The sequence below is a fragment of the Hibiscus syriacus genome, unplaced genomic scaffold (genome assembly GCF_006381635.1).
Source record: "Hibiscus syriacus cultivar Baekdansim isolate YM2019G1 unplaced genomic scaffold, ASM638163v2 tig00112503_pilon, whole genome shotgun sequence".
In the NCBI taxonomy this organism is placed as follows: Eukaryota; Viridiplantae; Streptophyta; class Magnoliopsida; order Malvales; family Malvaceae; genus Hibiscus; species Hibiscus syriacus.
In genome coordinates, this window is record NW_024063349.1 from 1368869 (window position 1) to 1391074 (window position 22206).

Consider the following 22206-nt stretch of genomic DNA (forward strand, 5'->3'; position numbering starts at 1 on the left):
ATGAAGTCAAATTTTTTAGCCCGCACGATTTCGACCCCTTGAACACGATTTCGACCTCTGTTTTATCGATAAACGCATCAATCTCTCCAAATCGACAATAGACTATTTGATTACTTCATTCTCTGATTTATATGGTTACATTATATAGGTCTGAAATTGGACTATGTTGGTCGACTTATTATTCTCTTGTAGTCCATCATTCAAATTGGTCGTCTGTCTACCATAGCTATGCCATGTCAACCCGTTCGTTAAATTTTTAAGGCCGGGGTACTAAAATGAAACAAAAACTAAAAGTTAGATATAATTTTGAAAAAAATAAAAATTTATATACTAAAACTAATCAAAACTGATAATTTAATTACTAAATACTTAGTTTACCCTAAACAAGTTTACATGGAGGCAAACGAACTTTTTAAACCTTTTTAACGTATATAGCCCCCAATTTAAAACCTAACAAAGATGAACAGGGATATTCTAAAAAAACAAAGAAGATAAAGGCAAAGGAAGAATCTCGAGAACCATGGATAGAAAATGGGGCTCCAAACCTGGTTCTGGAGGTGTGGCCTCCGCCCAAATGGAAGCCATGGACCGCCGTGAGCAACTCTGTCGACTCACTCTCGAAACCATTGATCTCGCCAAAGATCCCTATTTCATGCGCAACCACCTCGACAGGTACTAACTTATCTACCAAAATTTCCTTTGTTTCTCCTTAAAAGTTAGATTTCTTTTGGAAATTAAAAATGCTTTATGTTTTTGGGTAGTTACAAGTGTAAGCTTTGCTTGACGCTACACAACAATGAAGGGAACTATTTGGCACATACGCAAGGGAAGCGACACCATACCAATTTATCTAAGAGAGCGTTGTGTGAGGCTAAGGAGGCTCCGGGTCAGCCTCACAAGCGTAAAGTTTATGTTCGTAAAACATGCATGTATCTTTCTACATCCATTTGTTCATTTTTGGAGTTCTTTTTGTTAGTTTATTAAAAATTTAATAGAAACTTAGTGTCATGGATAACTTCATGTGATGCATTAAGAACCTTTTTGGCATCCACTTTCGTCCTTTTGGATTGGCCAAATCTTTTTCATTACAAGATCTCCTTCATGGAATACTCTTGGGCGCACATTCTTTTTGTGTGTTCGGATCATTCGTTTTTGGTAGAGTTGACCATGGTGAATGACTTTCAACTTCTTTTCTTCTATTAGGTTTAGTTTATCATATCGAGTTTGCATCCATTATGCATCATCCAATTTAACTTTTGACAAAACCCGGATTGATGGGATCTCTACCTCAATGGGCAATACCGCCTCCATCCCATATGTTAATGAAAATGGGGCTACCCCAGTCAAAGTTCGCACCGAAGTTCGGTAAGCAAACAAAGCAAAAGGTAACTTCTTGTGTCAACCTTCGTATGTCTTAGTCGTTTTCTCCACTATTTTCTTGATATTTTTATTTGCTGCTTCTACCGCTCCATTCATCTTTGGTCGATAAGCAGTAAAGTTGTGATGCTTTATATTAAATTGCTCACAAGCAGCATCCATCATCTTGTTGTTCAAATTTGTTGCATTATCGGTAATGATTCTTTATGGTAAACCATATTGACATATGATCTTCTTTTTCAAAAATTTACAAATAGTGGATTGAGTGATGCTGGCATATGATGCAACCTCTGTAATATTCCAAAAGTCGGGTCAGTGGCTAAAATGTAAATTTTGGAAACTTTGTGCTTAATTTTGAAATAAGCTAAAAGTTCATGGACTTAAGTAAAGGATTTTGGATTAAATAGTAAAGATGGATAAACTAAAGGGGTAAAATGGTCTTTTCATAGGAAAGATTTTTATCTTCCCTTTGAGTAATATAAAACGTGGGAAATGTGAGAAACTTTCCATACTTCTCTTCTTCCCCTTTCTTCTTCATGTGGAAGCCAAGAGAAAAGGTAAATTTATTATTGGTTGATATTTAGTTGAATTTAAGATTGAGTTATGATCATTAGATGATAGAAAAGCTTAAGGAAGGCTTAAGTTAGCTTTTAAACAAGGAATGAAAGAGTTATAAGAGATTAAAGGTTTGGAGTTTTTGAATGAAATCTTGGAAAATAGTTAGTAATTGAAGTTGGAAGTTAAATTTGACTTGTCATCAGTCAAAATAAGAAATTCAAAGTATTGGAAACGAATTTAGAACATGTTAAAAATTGGTAAGATTCTTGGTTTTCAAATTCAAGAAGGAATATTAATGTTAAGGTGAGTTATAGTGATATAAGTTGTCTAGAAGAAGCGTAGTTAAGTTTAAAGGTCTAAAAGGAGGTTATATAAGAAGAATTAAGTAAGTTTGGGTGATTTTTCATTCTTAAAATGTGAATTATGGGCAAGGGGTATCGGTACCCATTCAACAGGTATCGATACCCTCTCAAACGAAAATTTTACAGAATGCAATGAGGGTACCGATACCCTAAGGAGGGTATCGATACCCCCTAAAGGAAAAGTGAATATTGGTTTATTAAGTTCGTTTAAGTTGTTAGTATCGAATTACAAGGTGTAGGCATCTAATAATTGCCTTAAAATGTGTAATTATGTAGATACCGAGCCTAAACAAGTTTCGGAACCATAGGCAAGTAAGATCGATCAATGGAAAGATAAGAGATCGAATTGACTAGTGAGACCAGGTGAGTGCATATTAGATATTATATGATATTTAATGGAAGTAAGACTTGCGACAAGTCTGTTTCTGATAGTATTATGCATGAATTCATGAACTTGAGTATGTGTTTGTTATGGGTGTCTGAATAATATGTTATTGTATGTGTGACATGATTTGTATGAATTTATGTTAGTGTGATAAGATATAAGAACCGATATAAATAATATATATGTTTACATAAATTATATGATGATATAAGAATAGATATGAAATTATATGAATATAAAGGATAAGTCATGTGATAAGATTTATGTAATTTATGGAAATGAAAATATATGAATATGAAGAGTTATAAGAGAATAAATATAAGTTATATGATAATGAAATACAAGATTATGTGAAAATATGGTTATATGATAAAATATGTAATAATAGGAGAATATGATGAAACTGAATTCATTATAACAATAGGAACTAAGTAAACATGTGTAAAGGTTATATGAATAATGGAAACATGAATTAGACAAGTACATAGTGATATGATCAACTAGGAGAATTAGTGTATTAGATATTATATGAATTATGAGAATTTAAGAAAACTAGACAAGATTGAATTAAAAAATGAATTAGTAATAATATATCAATTAGTAAACTTGTATATAAAGTGATGATATACACATATAATATAAGATATATGTTTATAAATATGACATATGTTACGTAATATAAGTGAATACCAAGAAATAAAAATAAGATAGATGATACGATATAAATTATATTATGAATTAGTGATGTAGGAATGCGATATAAATATGCAATAAAAGTTATGTGTTATATGATAAATATAAACATATGAGAACGAGAGATAAATTATATGAGGAAGATTTATAGGCTTAAATGAAGCCATGGGAAGATTTTATAGGAGCTATTTGATGATAATTTATGAGAATACATGTATATGTGATAGACTATGTGAAACTGAACTAAGGAAATATATGAAATTAGTATATAAATGATGTCAGTATAAAAGTACAAACCATAAGTTATATGATATACGATAAGTTATTATATGTACATGATGTATGTTATGAGATGTGATCTATGTGATTACAAGAGAAATGATATGATAAGAAGATATGAGTTTATGTGATGTATGAGAAACATATGTGAACAAAAGATATCAATGATATATATATGTTATATGAACACAAGAGAAGTATTATAAGCTAAGTGATATATAATTATGAAATCATATGAAAAGTGAAAAGTACATGTGAATATGTGAAATTATATGAAAGATAATGCCCATGTAAATGTCAGGAGAGCTAGAGGTATAGTTGGCATGCCAAGAGTTGAGGGTCTATACGGTCCTTCGGGACATACTCATAGGTCCTTCGGGACATACTCACAGGTCCTTCGGGATATATTTTACATGCCACTCAGTGGGACTTATATGAGCTGTGGTGACAGCATATGTGTACAACCTTAATGTACTCGCATATCTTTAGTTCTCACTAGTATATATGGGCTAACAAAGAGATAACAATAAATATGTTATATGTAATGTATATACTTTGGTGATATGAATTGTATTATATGATTTATATGATGATGTGTGTATTGCTTGGTTAAATGAATCATATGTTGATTAAAGAATATATATAAGAGGATATGATTATAAGATATAAATAATAAGAATATTGATAGTGGAATAAGATTAAAGATGGAAATAGTGTGTGATAAGTATATGTGTATATTACATTGTATATAAATATATGTTATATTGTTTTGGTGTGGCATCATGAGATGATATGTTCATGCATTTTTAAATAATTAGAGTTCTTTTATAAGTTTAATGTCTCACTAAGTCATAGACTTAGCGTGTGTTGTTTCACACGTAGTTATAGAAGCGAGAAGATAAGTTAAGAGGAGCAAGATATGTCAGCATCTTCCTTACAAAGTTTCATATCAGAAAAAATGATTTTGATGTATTTGGTTATTTTAAATATAGTTGGCATGTACTAATTGATTGAGTTGAACATGCTCTGATGTTTTGTTAACCAATTGCTTTGATTAATGTAAAATATTCATTTTCATGAAATGTGAATTTGAACTTTTAAACAGTTTGTAAAAGAAAAAAAATGCTTTGAAAAATCAATGTGACACATCGGACTCGGATATGGGTCGGATACGGGTTGGGGGTGTTACAACCTCCATCAATTTGGTAAAATAGTCAATTGCCACAAGAATGAACCGAACCATTTGAAGTTTTTGGATGGATTTGTCCAATGACATTCATACCCCACATAGAAAAGGGTTACAGTGTCGTCATCACATAAAGAGGATGTGGCAGGACATTTATCTTACCCCCATAGACTTGGCACTTATGACATCGTCTGGAATTGTTGATGCAATCGCTCTTTAATGTTGACCAGAAGTATTTGCATCGCATAACTTTTCTTACCATCATATATTCGTTTGCATGAGTTCCACAAACTCCATCATGTACCTTTTCCAAAATCATCTTTGCTTCTTCTACATCTACCCATCTTAACAAGACTTGATCATGGCTTTTCTTGTACAATATTTCCCCATCAAGAACATATTTGTTGTCATTCTTCTGATTTTTCTTTTGTTAGTTTTAGTGGCTTCCTTTGGATGTTTTATTTTTATTTTATTACAGAATGTCATGGTATCAAGGTTTGGTGCTTTTTACCTCTTCGATTTGATAGTAATGAGTCGGGTACTCGTATGACTGCATTCGATTGGCATCATGTCAGATTCCCCACCAGCCTTGAATGTTTCTACTAAGGTAGCTAAGGCATCAACCATTTGGTATTCTTCTCTAGGAACGTAATGGAAAGTGTCTTCGTCAAACTCTCTGAGTAGATTCAATATGACCTTTCTGAATTCCACCAGCTTGACATCTTTTGTTTTCCACTCTCATCGGAGATGATAGATCACTAAGACATAATCTCCATATACCCAAAAGTCTTTATATTTTGTCCAATTGCAGCTCAAATCCCTAAAACACAAGCTTCATACTCCGCTATGTTGTTAGTGCAATCAAAGTTCAATCTACTAGTAACCAGGTAATGATTTCCTTTGGGTGAAACCATGATAGCCCAAATGTCATGCCCTAACGCATTTGATGCACCATCGAAATGAATTTTCTAAGAGTCATATGTGGAGGTGCTTACTTCTTCTAAAGATATGACCATCAAGTCTTCATTTGGGAAATCAAAGTCCAACGGCTCATAATTTTCAAAAGTTCTGCTTGCTAAGAAGTTTGATATCTCACTTTCCTTTATAGCCTTTTGTCTCACATATTCAATGTCGAATTCAGATAATAGCATTTTCCAATGGGCTAACCTTCCAGAGAGAGTCGTCACACCCATCATGTATTTTAGCAGATATAACTTGGAAATCAATCAAGTGGTATGGTATAGCATGTATTGTCTGAGCCTTCATGTAGCCCAGACTAAAGCGCAACAAACGTTTTCAATGAGTGGATATATAACCTCGCAATTAGTGAACTTTTTGCTCAGGTAGTAAATGACTCTCTCTTTCCTTCCAGACTCATCATGTAGGCACAGGACACACCCAATCTAATTCTGAAAGATGGACATATAAAGGAATAACGGTTTGCCCGAGATGCGAACATTAAGACATGAGTGCATGAGAAATAATCTTTTATTTTTTCAAACGTAGTATGGCAGTCGTTATCCCATGTTCCAAAATTATTCTTCTGAAGAAGATGAAAAATTGGATCACATTTGTCTGTCAACTGAGATATGAACCGAGCAATGTAGTTTAGTCTACCCAAAAAACCTCTGACTTCTTTTTGTGTTCGTGGGGTACGTAATTTCTAGATGGGCTTGACTTTGTCTGGATCAACCTCAATACCTTTTTGCTAACAACGAAGCACTAAAACTTTTCAGATGTTACTCCGAGGGCACACTTGTTGGGATTCAGTCTCAACTAAACTTTATTAATCTTTGGAAGATTTTTCTCAGATTCTCGACATGTTCATCTTTAGTTTGTGCTTTGACAATCATGTCGTCAACATAAACTTCGATCTCTTTATACATCATGTCATGAAATAAGGTCACATAGCTCTTTGGTATGTTACCCCAGTATTCTTTAATCTAAAGGGCATCACCTTGTAACAAAATATTCCCCATATGGTGACGAATGTGGTTTTCTCCATATCATCTAGATGCATTTTAATCTGGTTGTATCCTGAGAATCTGTCCATTAATGAGAATAAAGCATTTCCCGCCATGTTGTCCACCAGAGTATCTATATGTGGTAAGGGGAAGTTATCTTTAGGACTTGCCTTATTGAGGTCTCAGTAGTCGATGCACATGCACACTTTTCCATCATTCTTTGGTACCAGCACTATGTTAGCCACCTACTCCGGATACTTGGCCACTTGAAGAAAGCCAACATCGAACTGTTTCTTGACTTCTTATTTTATTTTAAGGAGCATTTCAGGTCTCATCCTCCTTAGGTTTTTGTTGTACAGGTTTGCATTCTGGCTTGATGGATAGGTTTTGGACTATCATATCCATGTCTAGCCATGCATGTCTTGATACGATCATGCAAACATGTCTTTGTACTCCTTAAGTAAGTCTATTAAGCTTTGCCTTGCTTCAGACGAAAGTGTCGTACCAATTTTCACTTTATTATTTTCATCTTCCGTGCCCAAATTCAAAACTTCGATTTTCTCTTCATGTGATAATATTTGTTTGTTTTATCTCTCCACCATTCTTAATAATTCAGAAGGTAAGTTGCACTCTTCCCATTGATTTTCCCAAGACACTTGAGCTGCTCAAAATCCATCTGGGTCAAATCATTATCCACTTCATTAATATCTAAGGGCCTGAAAAGAAAAGATAAATATGTATATGCGAGAGGAAAATATCCCACATGAAATGAAGAAATAAAATTAAATATGAAATGAAGAAAATGAAAAAGGAAGAAATGTTTTTTGGTAAAGAAAATTGCATCTTTTATTGAAATATGAATAAAAATAATTTATTAACCCTTACAAAAGATCATCTATTTCCCCGAGTATAGGCAAATAGGAAAAATGTTATCAATGTTTTCAATGTCATCCGTTGTTATAGCATTGATGCTCAACTCTTTCAGAGCTTCTCCTATATCATGTAAAGCCATCATCGATTCTTCCTCAAAAGCATAACCACGAACCTGAATGTGCTATGAAGGGGAGGAAATGACATTGGCTCCCCTTGAATTTCTTCCCCATTCAATCTTGCCCTTTTTCTTTCTTGATATTTTTGAATCTCCTTTCTTCTCTGTTGATGATTGGGCTAAAATCCAAGTCCAAATTGATCTAACTTTAAAATAGGAAAAATGAAGCTGACTTTTCCTTGTAAAGAACTCCCAAAGCCTCTAAAAATCTTTGCACCTTTCCACAAAGTTTGCTTGATTTCTATTTTGGTGCATTATGAAAGCCTGGGTTTGGAAATCTTACCCCTTTCAGCCACAAATATTGCATTAACAAACTCCAATAATTGGAATGAGCACTCCAGGGCCTCCTCATTCACATATATGTAAGGGGCTTTAGTGGTCACTCTTGTCACTATATCTTCTTCATCATTGATAATTATCAGAGTTCCGTCGATAACAAACTTGACTTTCTGGTGTACTGTTGATGGTACTGCTCCAACTTGATGAATCCATGGCCTTCCTAAAAGGCAGTTGTAAGAAGATATAATGTCCATTACCAAGAACTCAATGTTATAAGTGGCATGCCCAATAGTCAATGATACTTCAATTTTGCCGAGCACCTATCTATTTGTCCCATCAAAGACTCATACCACGCTCTGGCATGTTCTCATGTGGGAAGTATCCATTGGCAACCTCTTAAGATTGACCAAAAGCATTACATTAAGGGCAGAACCATTGTTAATTAATACGCTTGGCAAGGCATGCCCCTTGCAATAAGTAGTGATGTGTAACGTTTTAGCTCGATCCCTTCCTATGGACGGAATCTCATCATCGGAAAATGAGATGAGGTTATCAACTTGGATGTTGTTAACCAATCGATCCATCTTATTGATTGGTATGTCTTTTGGCACAAATGTTTGATTTAAGACATTAAGAAGTGCATCTCTGTGTTCATTTGAACTTAGCAGTAGTGCCAACATTAAAATACATGCTAGCAGACTATGCAATTGTTTCACAATGATGTACTCACTGTGTTTTAGAAATTTCAGGAACACCACAACCTCTTCTTCCTTTATTGGCTCATTTATTGCTAGCACGTACCCTTTGAACTATTCAAGTGGTCTCTGGAGTAAGTTAGACTTTTGGGAGTAGTATTTCCCACTAGTATGCCTCACTTCATTAATATCTTCTTTCAAAGAGCTCACTTGGCATTCATACTTCCAAGGCACTTGTTTGTTGTCCTTGTAAGGAAAAGGTTTTGGTGTCACTATCACTACCTTTACTGGTGCTTTATCAGTTGCTTTTTCCATAGGGGTGATTATCAAAGGATGGTCCGTGCCATATCCCCTATCAGATGAATCTCCAGTCACACAAACATCAGCTTCTGGAGTGTCCTTGACTTCCTCATAGAATTCCAGCTATTTCTTATCCATCATGAGCTAGATCAAAGCTTTAAATTCTGAACATTCTTGCACATCATGTCTTTCTTGATCGTGATAACAGTAATAGTTACCACCTTCATATTATGGTGTGCTAGAATGTGAAGCAAACAATTTTTCCTTCACCATCTTCCTCCATACCCAGGCTAGATGAGACTTTACTCCGGAAATGCTTGTTTTAACCCTCTTTCCCCTCTCCTCGATGATTACATTAAAGCCATTTTCCTGGTGGTTAGGCAGAGGGTTATGTGCAACATTAGGCGATTCTGAATTATTGAATTGAATCCAGTTCCAGTTGCACATTCATTGCACGATTCTCTTGAAGGTGATCCAGTTCTCGATGGCATGCCGGGGAACTCCACCGGGATATTCACAATGTGTATTTCCATCATACCGCTTGGGGTATGGGGGCTTTAAAGGTTCCATTGGATAAGGTGACCCCACGTGCATGTTAAAGAGTTGTTGCTAGAGTTCCTTATAAGTCATGGGAATACGATCGAAATGTTTCCTCTCTCTTTCTTTCCTTGGTTCCCTTGAGTCTTGTTTAGAAGTACCTAACGGTACAATTGAGGTTAGTTTTGAGTTGGAGATCGTAACACCTTTGCTAGTGTTGAAAGCATTAATGTTATTAATCTCTCAATCTCTTTTCTTGATAGGAGGTCTTCTGCTAGACTCACCCCTTCAATATTTCCTTGTTTAATGGTTATTTCCACCATCTCTCTTCCATAACCAAATCGGAGAAGTTCTCGGACATAATTGCAACTAAATGCCCGAAGTAAGGAGCCTTCAAGATATGTACGAAGAGTTTCCTTGTCTCTTTTTCATCCAAATACGGATAAACCTGCACAGTTAAATCCCTCTATCGCTGTGCATACTGTCGAAAACTTTCATTATGCTTCTTTTCCATGCTCTTTAGTATAACATGATCCAGTCTCATATCGTTTACATGTTTGTACTATTCCAAGAAAGGCTTGGCAAGATCTTTCCATGTCCGAATGCGAGCGGTTCAGCTAATTGTACCACCTGATAGCTGAACCTGCCAAACTCTCCTAGAAGCAGTGAATCAGGAGTTGGTCATTCCCTACATATCATGTAATTTTCGACAGAACATGGTAATGTGAGTTGAAGGGTAATTGTTCCCATCAAACTTCTCGAAGTATGGGACTTTAAATTTAGGAGGAAAAATCAAATCAGGACTAAGCTTAATTCTAAAGAATCAACTCTATAATAGTTGATGTCCCCTTTAACCATCTTCATCTAGTCTTCCAACTGCTTGATTTTTTCCTCCATTTTCTTTGCCTTGTCCTCTTCATCAAAATCTGGTATATGATAGTTATTCGAATTATTCTGAGGTTGGATACAAAAGCCTGTACTTTAACAGCATACGAAGTTTATGCTTTCGTAGCGGATGAGTCTCCTTGAAGTCCTTAAAAGATTCCTGGTAAGATAAACACCTGCATGGTAGCTTTGCGACGATTTGATCAACCAAAGACTCTTGGCTTTTAGTGATTGATTCCAAAATGCTTTGATTATTATGACTTATTTTTTTAAGCTTCCTTTGTAACCTCAACATGTTCTCTTCGAGTTGAGCAATCTTAGCTTCTATTTTCATCTTCTTTGAACGGGTATTGTGAGGATGAGTGTGTCTAATGCTTGAGGTGGTATGTCCAGCGCTTGTTCCATTTTTTTATGAGACATTTTCTGTTAGTTAATGTGAATGTAAAGAAATGAAAAGAAAAATAAAAATGCTTTATGTTTTTGGGTAGTTACGGGTGTAAGCTTTGCTTGACGCTACACAACATAAAGGGAACTACTTGGCACATACGCAAGGTGTAAACACCCATTTTTGTCCGGGTATTTTCTATTTAATTTTAATTTTATTATTGTTATTATTATTATTATTATTATTATTATTATTATTATTATTATTATTATTATTATTATTATTATTATTATTTCATTAATATTACATTTACATATTTTGCAGGCCCACTAGAGCCCAAATTACAAGCCTACCCGAAGCCCAGCATATACAAGTCCCAAACCCGAATCTGACCCAAGATCTGGCTCGATTTACCTTAGGGTTTTAAAACCCTAAAAGCTATTATCAAACATCTAGCCACCACCGCCGTTTAGCCTTCCATCTCCCAACCATGCTTGAGCCATCGATGGTGAATCCTGAGCCATCGATATAAGCTACAGTGACTCGCATCCATCATCAACAGTGGATAGAAATCACACCAAGTCAGAAAACAGAGAAAAATCAAAACGAATCTTATCCTATATTATAGGGTATCATTCCCCTATCAACTGGATTCAAATCCATCTTTCAATCAACACATGCAAGCAATCATAAAAGAGACGAGGGATTCGGGGGTTTGAAGAAAAAAGTAGAGAACATATTAAAAAAGGGGGACCATTCGGACGAAAAATAAAAGAAAAAAGAAAAAAACAGAGAGAACCAAATAGAAAGAAAAAACCATAGAGAAATTAGAGGAAAAGAGTGCTTATCTCAGTTTGGGTTTCACCAGGAGGCCAACGGTCGCTGATTTCGAGAACCTTCGAAAGGTAAAGAATCATATATGGGGTGTTGGGTTGAGTTTTAGGCTACAGGGAGGTTGTATTTGGGTTGAGGGTAGCAAGAGTGTTATTTTCGGGTCGTTTTGGTCCATCCGGCAGCGTACGCCGTCGTGCTGAGCGGCCCTTTTCGTCCCCGATGAGGGAACTTGAGAGAGTTCACATACCTCTCTCTTCTCTGGTTTTGGAGATAGGAAGCAAACGAGAAGGTTGATGAAAAATAAGCCTTGGATTTGGGTATAAATACCCAAGTCAAAACACAGTCGTTTTGCCTCCCAACCCCATCCGTGTTTTCGAGTTATGGGATAACTACACTTTTAATCCCTTTGGCTTTGTAAACTCAGCCCGTGTTTCTCATATTTAGGGTAAATCTCAGTTTAAGTCCCCCATATTTGTAATGTTCTGTAACCAGTCATTAATGAAATTTTGTAATTTTTGAATTTGGGACTCATGTTTGCTATCATTGTATTTTAGTCCCAGCTTTATATATTAAATACATGTATGTTGATGTTTTACTTTGAGCACATAATTTTTAAAAGTTTTCATTTTAATCACTGATTTTATTTTTGTTGATATTCGAAATGACCCTATAATGTATCATGTTTCATTTTAATCACCGTTTAATATTTGTTGTATTTAGGGCTAATTGTTATTTGCTACTCTATATTTCTGATTTATTTTAGTTTAGCCCATGAATATTATTTTTGGGATATTTCCATTTTTGATGCTTATATTATGTATTGTATGTTGATTGGGGACCCTGTTTATTATTATTTGTGTTCTAGACCCTTTTGTTTATGTTTATTTCATTTTAGTCCTATTTTATTTTTGGGTTATTTTCATTTCTAATACATGTATTTTAAATATTTTTTTTATTTGTAATTACTGCTTAGACCTTCAAATGTCTGTTTTTATTCTTTTAGCCCTGTAAATTTCTATTTTTACTATTTAGTCCTTAGGTTTCTGTTTTTGATACTTAAGTTCTTGCACCTTCTGTTTTTCCTATTTTAGTCCTTGTGATTTTAAATACTTACTTGTTGGCCATTATATTTTGGTGCATAATATTAATTTTTTTCATTTCAGTTATTAATGTATGTACATATTGTAAATGTTATTATTTTATGTTGTAAATATTTTATTATACATTGTTATTGTTTATATTATCTTTCCTTAAATATTAATACCATTCGAATGGTTTCGATAATGGTATTTGTAGAACGGGCATGGAAAGTATCACTTGTTCGAAGTGGTACAATCCGATACGACATTCGAACAAATGTGAACTTGAAATAAATTGATTTTATTTTGTTAATTAATTCATCTCGTATTTTAATTCGAATAACATTATGCAAGTTATTTCACGCAAGTGTTTATTTTCAATTTATATTACATTCGTGTTTTATCGAAGAGGGAATATCTTTTACGGATAAGAAATAGTCGAAATAGATTTCCCGACGGAGGATTGCTAATCTCAAGATTTCTTTTCAAGTTAAAAATTTTCCCTAATTAATTGATTTGAAGCAAATTAATTAACTTTAATAAATGGATCGTAATTTAACTTTATATTCGATTTGTAATTTCCACTACTACGACAATGTATAAGCGATTCAGTACCAGTTTTTGGGCGTTGTGGGGGCGCTTACCCTTCCCCACACATAATCGACTCCCGAACCTGTTTAAATAAATCTTTGGTAACGCATACCAGCTTTTTTGTCTAAAAAATAATTTTTCTTAAAAATATTTTTTAAAAGACGTTTTTAGGTATTCGGCCTACCTGACCCTAAGGTCGATAGCGACTTCCTTTTTCAATTTAATTCCAATTAATCTAAAATCACCCATTTTCTAAAATAAAAGTCACAACTGTTTTTTTAAATAATATTTAATTATTTTATTAAAAAATGGTTATGACACAAGGGAAGAGGCACCAGACCAATTTAGCTATGAGAGCGGCGCGTGAGGCTAAGGAGGCTCCGGCTCAGCCTCAACCTCAACCTCACAAGCGTAAAGTTTCTGTTCGTAAAACAGGCACGTATCTTTCTACATCCCTTTGTTCCTTTTTGCAGTTCCTTTTTGTTAGTTTTATTAAAATTTTAATAGAAACTTAGTGTCATAACTTCATGTGATGCATTAAGAACCTAATGCTGTGTGTAGTGCATACTAGTAGCAGGTTGAAGGGTTGCTTTTGTAGTCTACGATGAATTGAGATTAAGCAGAAGTGGTTTAAATCCGTTATTTATTGCCATGAAAATGGGTTTTAAAGAAATTGAAGTTCAAACCATGTTTTGAGTCACCTAACTATTACATCTGTATGTTTGTAACCATGTCTAGTTGTATTAGACGAATGCTTTAATTTCTGAATGAAATGTGCCAGAACAACTGTTTACACATCTATTCGTCAAATCGCTTTATTTGTTTCTTAACTTAGGAAAGTTTGCTCATTTGTTATTCTCAGTGTAGTTAAAATTGGTAGGCCGGTGTATCGTGTGACAAAGCAATATGATCCGGAGACAAAGCAGAGATCTCTTCTCTTCCAGGTGCATATAATGTACAACAGCAAATGAATTGCATTATAAAATTATTTTTTTATTCCTTATATTTATTTTTGAAAAATTAAATGTAGATTGAATATCCTGAAATAGAAGAAAATGCAAAGCCAAGGCACCGTGTTATGTCGTCCTATGAGCAGGTTTGGCTCTATATTTCCATTTCCCTTTTGACTTCATAGGCTTCTCACGATATGATAGATTCCCTCAGTTCCTTCTCTAATTTACAGTTGCACTTAAAATCGTTCAGATTCTCATGCTGCACTTTTATTCATGTAATTTTGGTCCATTGCAAGCAATAAAATCTCAACTTCTAATTTCCCCAAATCATAAATTCAAAACTCTATTCAATCATAGGCTCTTCTCAGATTCAAACTGTAATATGTCTATGTTTATTGTTCAAGGATGCAGAGAGTGCAACCATTTGATAGGAGATATCAGTATCTCCTGTTTGCTGCAGAACCCTACGAGATCATAGCTTTCAAGGTAAGTCAATGATATAGCACTTACCATTCTATTGATTCATTTGAATTATGCTTAGAATTTGTGCTTATATATTTAGTTTTCCTTTACGGGTCCCAAGCACTGGGATTGATAAATCCACACCTAAGTTCTTCTCACATTGGGATCCCGACTCAAAGATGTTCACGGTTTGTTTGTTTAACATGAGCTATACTGCTTTGTATGTTTATCTCTCTCCCTTCTACACTCGCCTTTGTTGACATTAGATGAGGACTATCTATGAAGCTGAACTAGCTGGCTATGCTCTCTTTAATTGTTTCTAATTTCGCATAAATAAATCAATTTGTTTTCAAAATTTTTGTAGATAGGCTCTTAACTTTTTTTTTGGGGTGTGTGTGTGGGGAGGGGGGGGGTTGGTGCTATTATAAACATGCATTGCAGGTATCTTTTAAAACCAAGCCACTAGAGGCGAACAAACCTCCCCCTCCTGCAGCCAATGGTACTACGGCTCCAGGTGCTCCACCTAGGCCACCACCTCTTGCTCCAGCACCACCACCTCAAGGGCTGCCAAACCCTCCTAGAGGCCTTCCACCTCCTGGCTCATTACCGCCGCCACCTCCTCCTATGGGAAATGGTCCTAGGCCTATGCATCCTGGCGGCAATGCTATAGCCACACCACCACCTCCTGGGGGTAGCGCTACAATGGGAAATTTCACTCCTAGGCCTCCAACCCTCCTAGACACCCGTTTTTGTCCGGGTCCAAAAAAAATTGATATTATTATTATTATTATTATTATTATTATTATTATTATTAATTTTAGTTACAATGTTTGCAGACCCACATTACAACAAGACCCACCACTACACCAAAACCCAGCAGATCAGGAGCCTATATCAACAACCCAGATGCCAGATCCAATACAGCAAGACCCGAGACCCACAAACCGACCCGAAGCAACCATACCTGAATCCCACAAACCGACCCGAAGCAAATCGGGTCCAACCCAAAACCACGAACCAACCCAAGCTTATCAAACCTAAACTAAATTAGGGTTTTAACCCTAAATGGTTCCCAGCACCGCCAGTGACACCAACCATCGCAACAGTGAACGCCGACCATCGAAGTCACCTGTCGTCATTGCATGTGTCAAAAACAACCAAATCAGTATCAACCAAACCAAATCTACTGAATAAATTTTTAAACAAAATCAAATCTATTGGAGAAATCATTACAAATAAACACCCGAAATGCCACTAAAATCCTACTAAAATACCACTAAAATCCCACTTAAACACCATTATTTGGGCACTAGTGGAAGAGCCAATACTCAGCAACCAAAAATATGTTATAAATGGGGGTGATTCAGAAAACAAGGGGAGGAAGGATTACATTTTCAAGGGGTTCTCGGTTTTCACCAGGGGATTCATCACAATAAAAGGAAGGAAACAAGTTGTAAGGGTGGGGGTTTTTCATCAGACAAGTGGGGTGAAAAATAATTTGAAAAAAAGGCAGAAAATTTTTAGATCAACTAGGGGGGAATTTTCATTGTAACAGAAAGAGGGGGTTCCTTTTTCGATATATTTTCCAGAACACGAAAGTAATAAAACATCAAAAATTTTCAGGTATTTTGTTCTTATTTTTTTATTTTGATTTCGAGCATAATAAAAAAAATCAAAGAACGAGAGAGAAAAATAAGGAAAAAAATAGTTTATCTCGGATTTAAGGTTATCACCGGCGACCAAGCGTTCGTCAAAGTGTTCAAGGTGCATTCTTTGTGTTAGGTTGCGGTTAGGAGGGATTTTGAAAGTTTAAAGGTTCGGTTTAGAGAAAATAGGGGTTTAGGATTGGTATTTTGGTTTGTTTTGAAGGAAAACAGTCCCTCGTCGGGGTGGCATAGGGTGGTGGTTCATGGCCGCCGGTAGGATTCATATAGAAACAAAGTAACAAACAAAAAAATTGAAATGGGGAGAGAGGGAGAATCTGTCGTATATTAAATGTTTAGGTTGTTGGGTGTCTTAGTTTAGGTTTAGGATCTAATTAGTTTAAAATAAGTTTTTTATATTAAATGTTTATTGAAAGTTCATGTGCATTTATGCTTTAGGTACTGTTATCATATTGTTTTTCATTTTATTTCATCTTTTTGGTGTCTTAATTAAGTAGTTTTGTAGCTTTTTATATATTGATTATTTATATAGGCTTTTATTTGGAAATAATTAAGTTTTAGTCCTCAAAAAACATGTTTCATGAACTTTTAATTTCATCTTCATATTTTACGAATATTTTATTTTGATCCTTGGTTGGAGTCAAGTTATTTTTTTGTTTGTTTTTACATTTGGTTTGTCATTTTGAATTTTTCCATTATAATCCTATACATGTTTAGGGATTTATTTTTTATTTCAATGTTGGTAATTATTTTAATTTATATTTTGGTCCCTTGCATTTTTTCTGTGTCATGACTTATGGTGGTTTACATGTGACTTAATATTTATTTAGAATAAATTTACATACATGTTGTGCATATAGTTTATTTCGTGTTTACTAATTATTGTACATGTACATCATATTATAATTAATATATGTGTAAATCTATGTTTATTTAGGATTTTGTTATATATGTTATATATATATATATATAAATGCTTGTTGTACAAATGATGTCTTATGTCTTGTGTCACGTGTAATACACTAATTATTGTACTAAAGTGGCTTTACATTTAATATTACATATAAAATCTTATTATATATATGTCTTATATGGAATCATTAAGTGTTCTCCACGTGTAATATACTAATTATGTGTGCTAAAGTGGCCTTGCATTTAATATTATATATACAATCTTATTATATATGTTTTGTATGGAAGCATTAAATGTTTTGATATATGTGTTACTCCATGATTAGGGTTTTATTTAATTAGTTATATTATTTTGCATATTAATATGTTTACATATGTGCAAGTATACAAGTGATTAATTTACAAATCGTATGACATTTTTTACATTCATTTTCGCATGTTATCCTCGCGTGCATATCTCGACATTATTACATAATTGGATTAAGGGTAATACCCTTTTAATTTAAAATTGTTTTAAGTGTGTTGTCTTAACGTATTAGATATCCGCTTTTGACGATTTCAAATTAGAAGTATATTCCATTAGTAACACCTAAAAATTGATTCATCACTCTAAAATTTGGGAATGGAAGAAAAGAAATGTTCGACTATTTAAATTTGTTGAGAAAAGGTTGTTATACCTCATTTAAGATATGGTATCGATATTTTTAAATAATCGAATATTCTTTATATTTCTAAAGGTTGGGTAATTAATTTAATCTATTTTGGTGTTTTTGAATATTGTAAAATTCGTATGTTATTATTTTGTTGGGGATCAAAAATCAAATTAAAATCGAACTTGTAAATTTCATTGCAAAGACGTTAATTAATCGACTAGGTACCGATCTAGGGCGTTGTGGGGTGCTAGTCCTTCCTAACGCGTAACTGACTCCCGAACTCAAATTTCCGTAACGCAGACCCCAAGTTTGTTTTTTTAATTAAAATTAATATTTTATTAAAATGACAAATTTATTTTTGGGTGCCCAATCACACCCTAATCAAATATTAGTGGCGACTCTTCAAACTATATGTTTTTTTATCGTAAAAGAATTTCTAATTTTTCGAAACGAGAGGTTTTCTAAATCACATTACTTTTAATTAAAATCAATCATACATGGATAAATTAAAAATAGTGCGGTTTTTAAAATTTCATCCGAAAAAAAACCGTTTCGACAGTGTAATGTCACATTATCAGTTTATATATATAAGACTTAACACGTTAGTGACGAGCGTTAATTGTTGTTTAATTAATGATTTTTATTCTACTAGTAAACATTTTTCCTCAAAATAAAATATTGGGGGTGTAAGTGACTATTTAATAAAAAATTAGGAATATTTTTTAGTATTATGCCTATATTTTGCTAATACCTCAATCCTTTTATTGTAGATGTGTCTAAATCCATGTACCATAAAGTAGAGAAATATTTATCTATAGTATAATATTTAATACCAGTTTAAATATGAGTAATATTATTTTACAAATTTAGAAAGTAAAGATTATAAAATAAAACAGTATTTTATAATAATCAAATTAAAACTAGTGTTTGAAAAAATTAAAACAATATTTTGATGGTTCAAGTCTTAACATATAAAATAAATTTCTAGAAAATTAGTAATATAAAAATATTTCTAAAATTAAAACAAATTCACTCTTAAGCACTAATGTATATGTTTCAATAGTTTTCACATACGATTTCATCTTATTTCTTAAATAAATGTATCACACAGCTTTCACTGGTCCTTTCAAATTTCTTAATCCTTGTAAGTAATTCGAGACTTAAATTGTAGAACCAAAATTAATGTATCATGTATTCTAACCAACATCGACCATATTTGAATCAAAGTAAATATGTGATTGAATTATCTTTCTTTTCAAGTCAGCTTTGAAACTTGAAACAGTCCTTCCTTAAATGTTTCTTTTTTATATATAAAAAAAATGAAGCCTTCTTTGTGTCAGCTTGGGCTGCATTTTAGCCTTCCCCGGTTACTTGGCTTGGGTTGTCTTCTTTTATTGAGTAACAGTCAGTGCACCCTCCCTTATCTCCAATATCAGCCTAGGTTCTTCTTGATTACATATGACAACAATTTCATCGATACACCATTTATCCTTATGTGAGTTATATGAGCTTTTAAATGGCTCATATTAAGACGAAAGTGTGTTCAATATAAAGTACAACTGGAAAGATTCAGATATTTCAACTTCAAGTGCCTTAAGTTGAGTTGTTAAATCTCACATCTTGTTGATGTGATTAGGAATGCTTATCGAGCGAGTCGATCATGAGTTGGACAGTGATCGACTCGTGCTCGTTAAAAAGGTTTATTGCTCGACTCAACTCGCACTACAAGAAAATATACATTTAATGACACGCTAATTTATGACTTGCAAAATAGGCGTGTCATAAAAAAATGTCATGTTTTTTAAAATCTGAACGATTTATGACTTACAATAATGTGTGTCATATTTAATAGTCATAATCCAAAAACTTTACAAAAACACGGAGTACACTTTTAATTGTGTGTCATCTGTAAAAGTCGTATTTTAATTTCCCCCCATTATTTTCACTCTTTCCCGCTTCTTCCCCTCGATAACAAAGTTCACGCCTCTTGCTTCCCCATTTTTCAAGTTTCTCGGGATCCAAACACTATCATAACAATGGTGCTTTTTCCATGTTTTATTCTCAATCTTGTTTAGGCGGACGTGGATGCTGATGTTACTGCACCAGGGGTACCGAAGAAGAGAACGTTCAAGAAGTTCAGTTTCAGAGGTGTCAATCTCGATGCTCTCTTGGATATGTCCACTGATGAACTCGTCAAGCTCTTTCCTGCTCGTGCTCGTCGAAGGTTACCATTAGTTGTTTTCTCTATTTGATTTTTTTCTTCTTCAATGGCTGTTGATTTTGAGATTTAGAAATTTCATTTATGCTAGTTTAGGTTTCAGAGGGGTTTGAAGAGGAAGCCAATGGCTCTGATCAAGAAATTACGCAAGGCTATAAGTATTCTTCTATTTTCCTTCTTTTTCAACTATGAGGAATTAATTGATACTTTAGAGTTTGTGTGTTTTCTTAATGTGTGGATCTGCATATGTTCTAGTGTTGAGATTGAAAACGCAAAATGCCTAAGATTTTGGAGTAGTTTCTCCTAATGTTCTTCATAGTGTTGTTGTTGGTTGTGTATTTGCTTTCATATGTTAGACTAGACATAGATAAATTGTATTGATGACATCTACGGTTTCAAAATGCTTTCTAGATTCAATACCTAGTGGTCTATTGTTTGTAGTAGTTTTCGATATCCACTTTGTTTATATTGCACATCCGGTGATCTGATTTTCTGTGACTCCTTTTGGTAATGGATAACCATATAGTTCTACAGTACAGTTGTTGTTCCCTCTTGCTTGGTTCGCTTGATCTGTGTACATAATGTAGTTCCATGTTTCACTAGCAACCTTGCTGGGAAGCTTATGATGCCAGGGGCTCATGGCTGTAATAGCTAGCTATCGTTTTTTGTCCTATCGTTTTTTGTGATATCACGATACATAAAACTATCATGAAATGATTTTCTTTCTTTCTCCTTTGCCCTTATTTTAGCTAGTGTAGTGTCATTTTAGCATATCTCTGTTGCAAATTTTGCTAGTGAAGTAGGTAGCTTTGATGATTCATTGGGATATTTAACTGATTTCTTGTTTGTAATAAAAGTTTCCCTTGAACTATTTTTATTTATGATGATCCAAGTAATTTTTGATAGCAACTTATATCGAGAATGCTATTCTGCTGTCTTGAAACAGAAACGGGAGGCTCCACCTGGTGAGAAACCCGAGCAAGGTTGCTAGTGAAACATGATTATAGTTCTTGAAATGATTGGTAGTATCATCGGTGTTAACAATGGAAAGACCTTCAATCAAGTGGAAATCAAGCCAGAAATGAGTAGCCACTATTTGGCTGAATTCTCAATCTCATACAAGCCAGTAAAGCACGGAAGGCCTGGTATTAGTGCAACCCATTCATCCAGGTTTATTCCACTCAAGTGAATGTCTTCACTCATAGTTTTGTTGGAATGTTGTTCTGTTATTGAAGCTTGATCGGAGTGTTTATTGTTTAGTGTTGTTGTTTCTCTATTGAGTATTCAAATTTAGAAAAAGACTTCGTTAAGCTTTGCATTTCTTTCCTATTTCCTCTTCCCCTTCTGAATTATTTATTACCATCACCTGGTCTGGCCCAGCTTCGAAGTTTATGACATAATTTTGATACCACTTGTTCCTCTTTATTTATTTTATTGATAGATCACGCTGATAACCTTGATTTAAGATAAAGAAAATTCATTTATAAAGGTTTGGTAATTGTCATAAGATTTAAACAAACAACAAATTTCGGTATGTTTTAGAGAATCTGACATTGGATTTTAACTATTCGAAGGGAGCAAATTTTATGTAGCTGATCTCACTAGTTTGAACTTGAAGTTAAGCTGTGGACTTTTTGACAGGTTGTTTGTTAACTGAAAATCTATTGTTTCCTTGTTACATTGCTTTTTTCTGACGCTCGTATTCTGCAAAAGTATATATTATGTATGCTATATGAAGAAGTAATTGTTAACATTTGATTCTCATATGTTTTCAGTATCATAGTTTACTTGAATGCTTAGAAACTTAAATTTATGTCTCCTAGAAGCTTGTAGTTATTTTTATTTGAGGAATTATTTGTTTATGGTGTTATGTAAGAAACTATATTCTTAATGCACTTTTTTTCTTT

The 22206-nt window shown here is 34.0% G+C and overlaps 1 protein-coding gene and 1 pseudogene across 1 annotated transcript; both read left to right on the forward strand.

Annotated features, from left to right (window-relative positions):
• Positions 1–520: 520 nt before the first annotated feature.
• Positions 521–15903, forward strand: LOC120180961 (splicing factor 3A subunit 2-like). The gene is made up of 9 exons (XM_039186228.1): positions 521–672; positions 762–860; positions 13793–13872; positions 14305–14381; positions 14468–14533; positions 14802–14875; positions 14965–15038; positions 15286–15597; positions 15689–15903. The coding sequence occupies exons 1-9, from the start codon at positions 521–523 to the stop codon at positions 15901–15903; spliced, it is 1149 nt and encodes a 382-aa protein (XP_039042159.1).
• Positions 15904–20095: 4192 nt separating this feature from the next.
• On the forward strand, positions 20096–21488 carry LOC120180890 (annotated as a pseudogene).
• The last annotated feature ends 718 nt before the right edge of the window (positions 21489–22206 follow it).

Bases quoted from the DNA above. Each gene is read 5' to 3' on its own strand.
- LOC120180961 (XM_039186228.1), top strand. From the start codon at position 521: ATGGATAGAAAATGGGGCTCCAAACCTGGTTCTGGAGGTGTGGCCTCC. The intron at 14,534-14,801 runs GTTTGGCTCTAT...TCAAGGATGCAG, and splicing joins TTATGTCGTCCTATGAGCAG to AGAGTGCAACCATTTGATAG. The intron at 14,876-14,964 runs GGTAAGTCAATG...TTTTCCTTTACG, and splicing joins TACGAGATCATAGCTTTCAA to GGTCCCAAGCACTGGGATTG.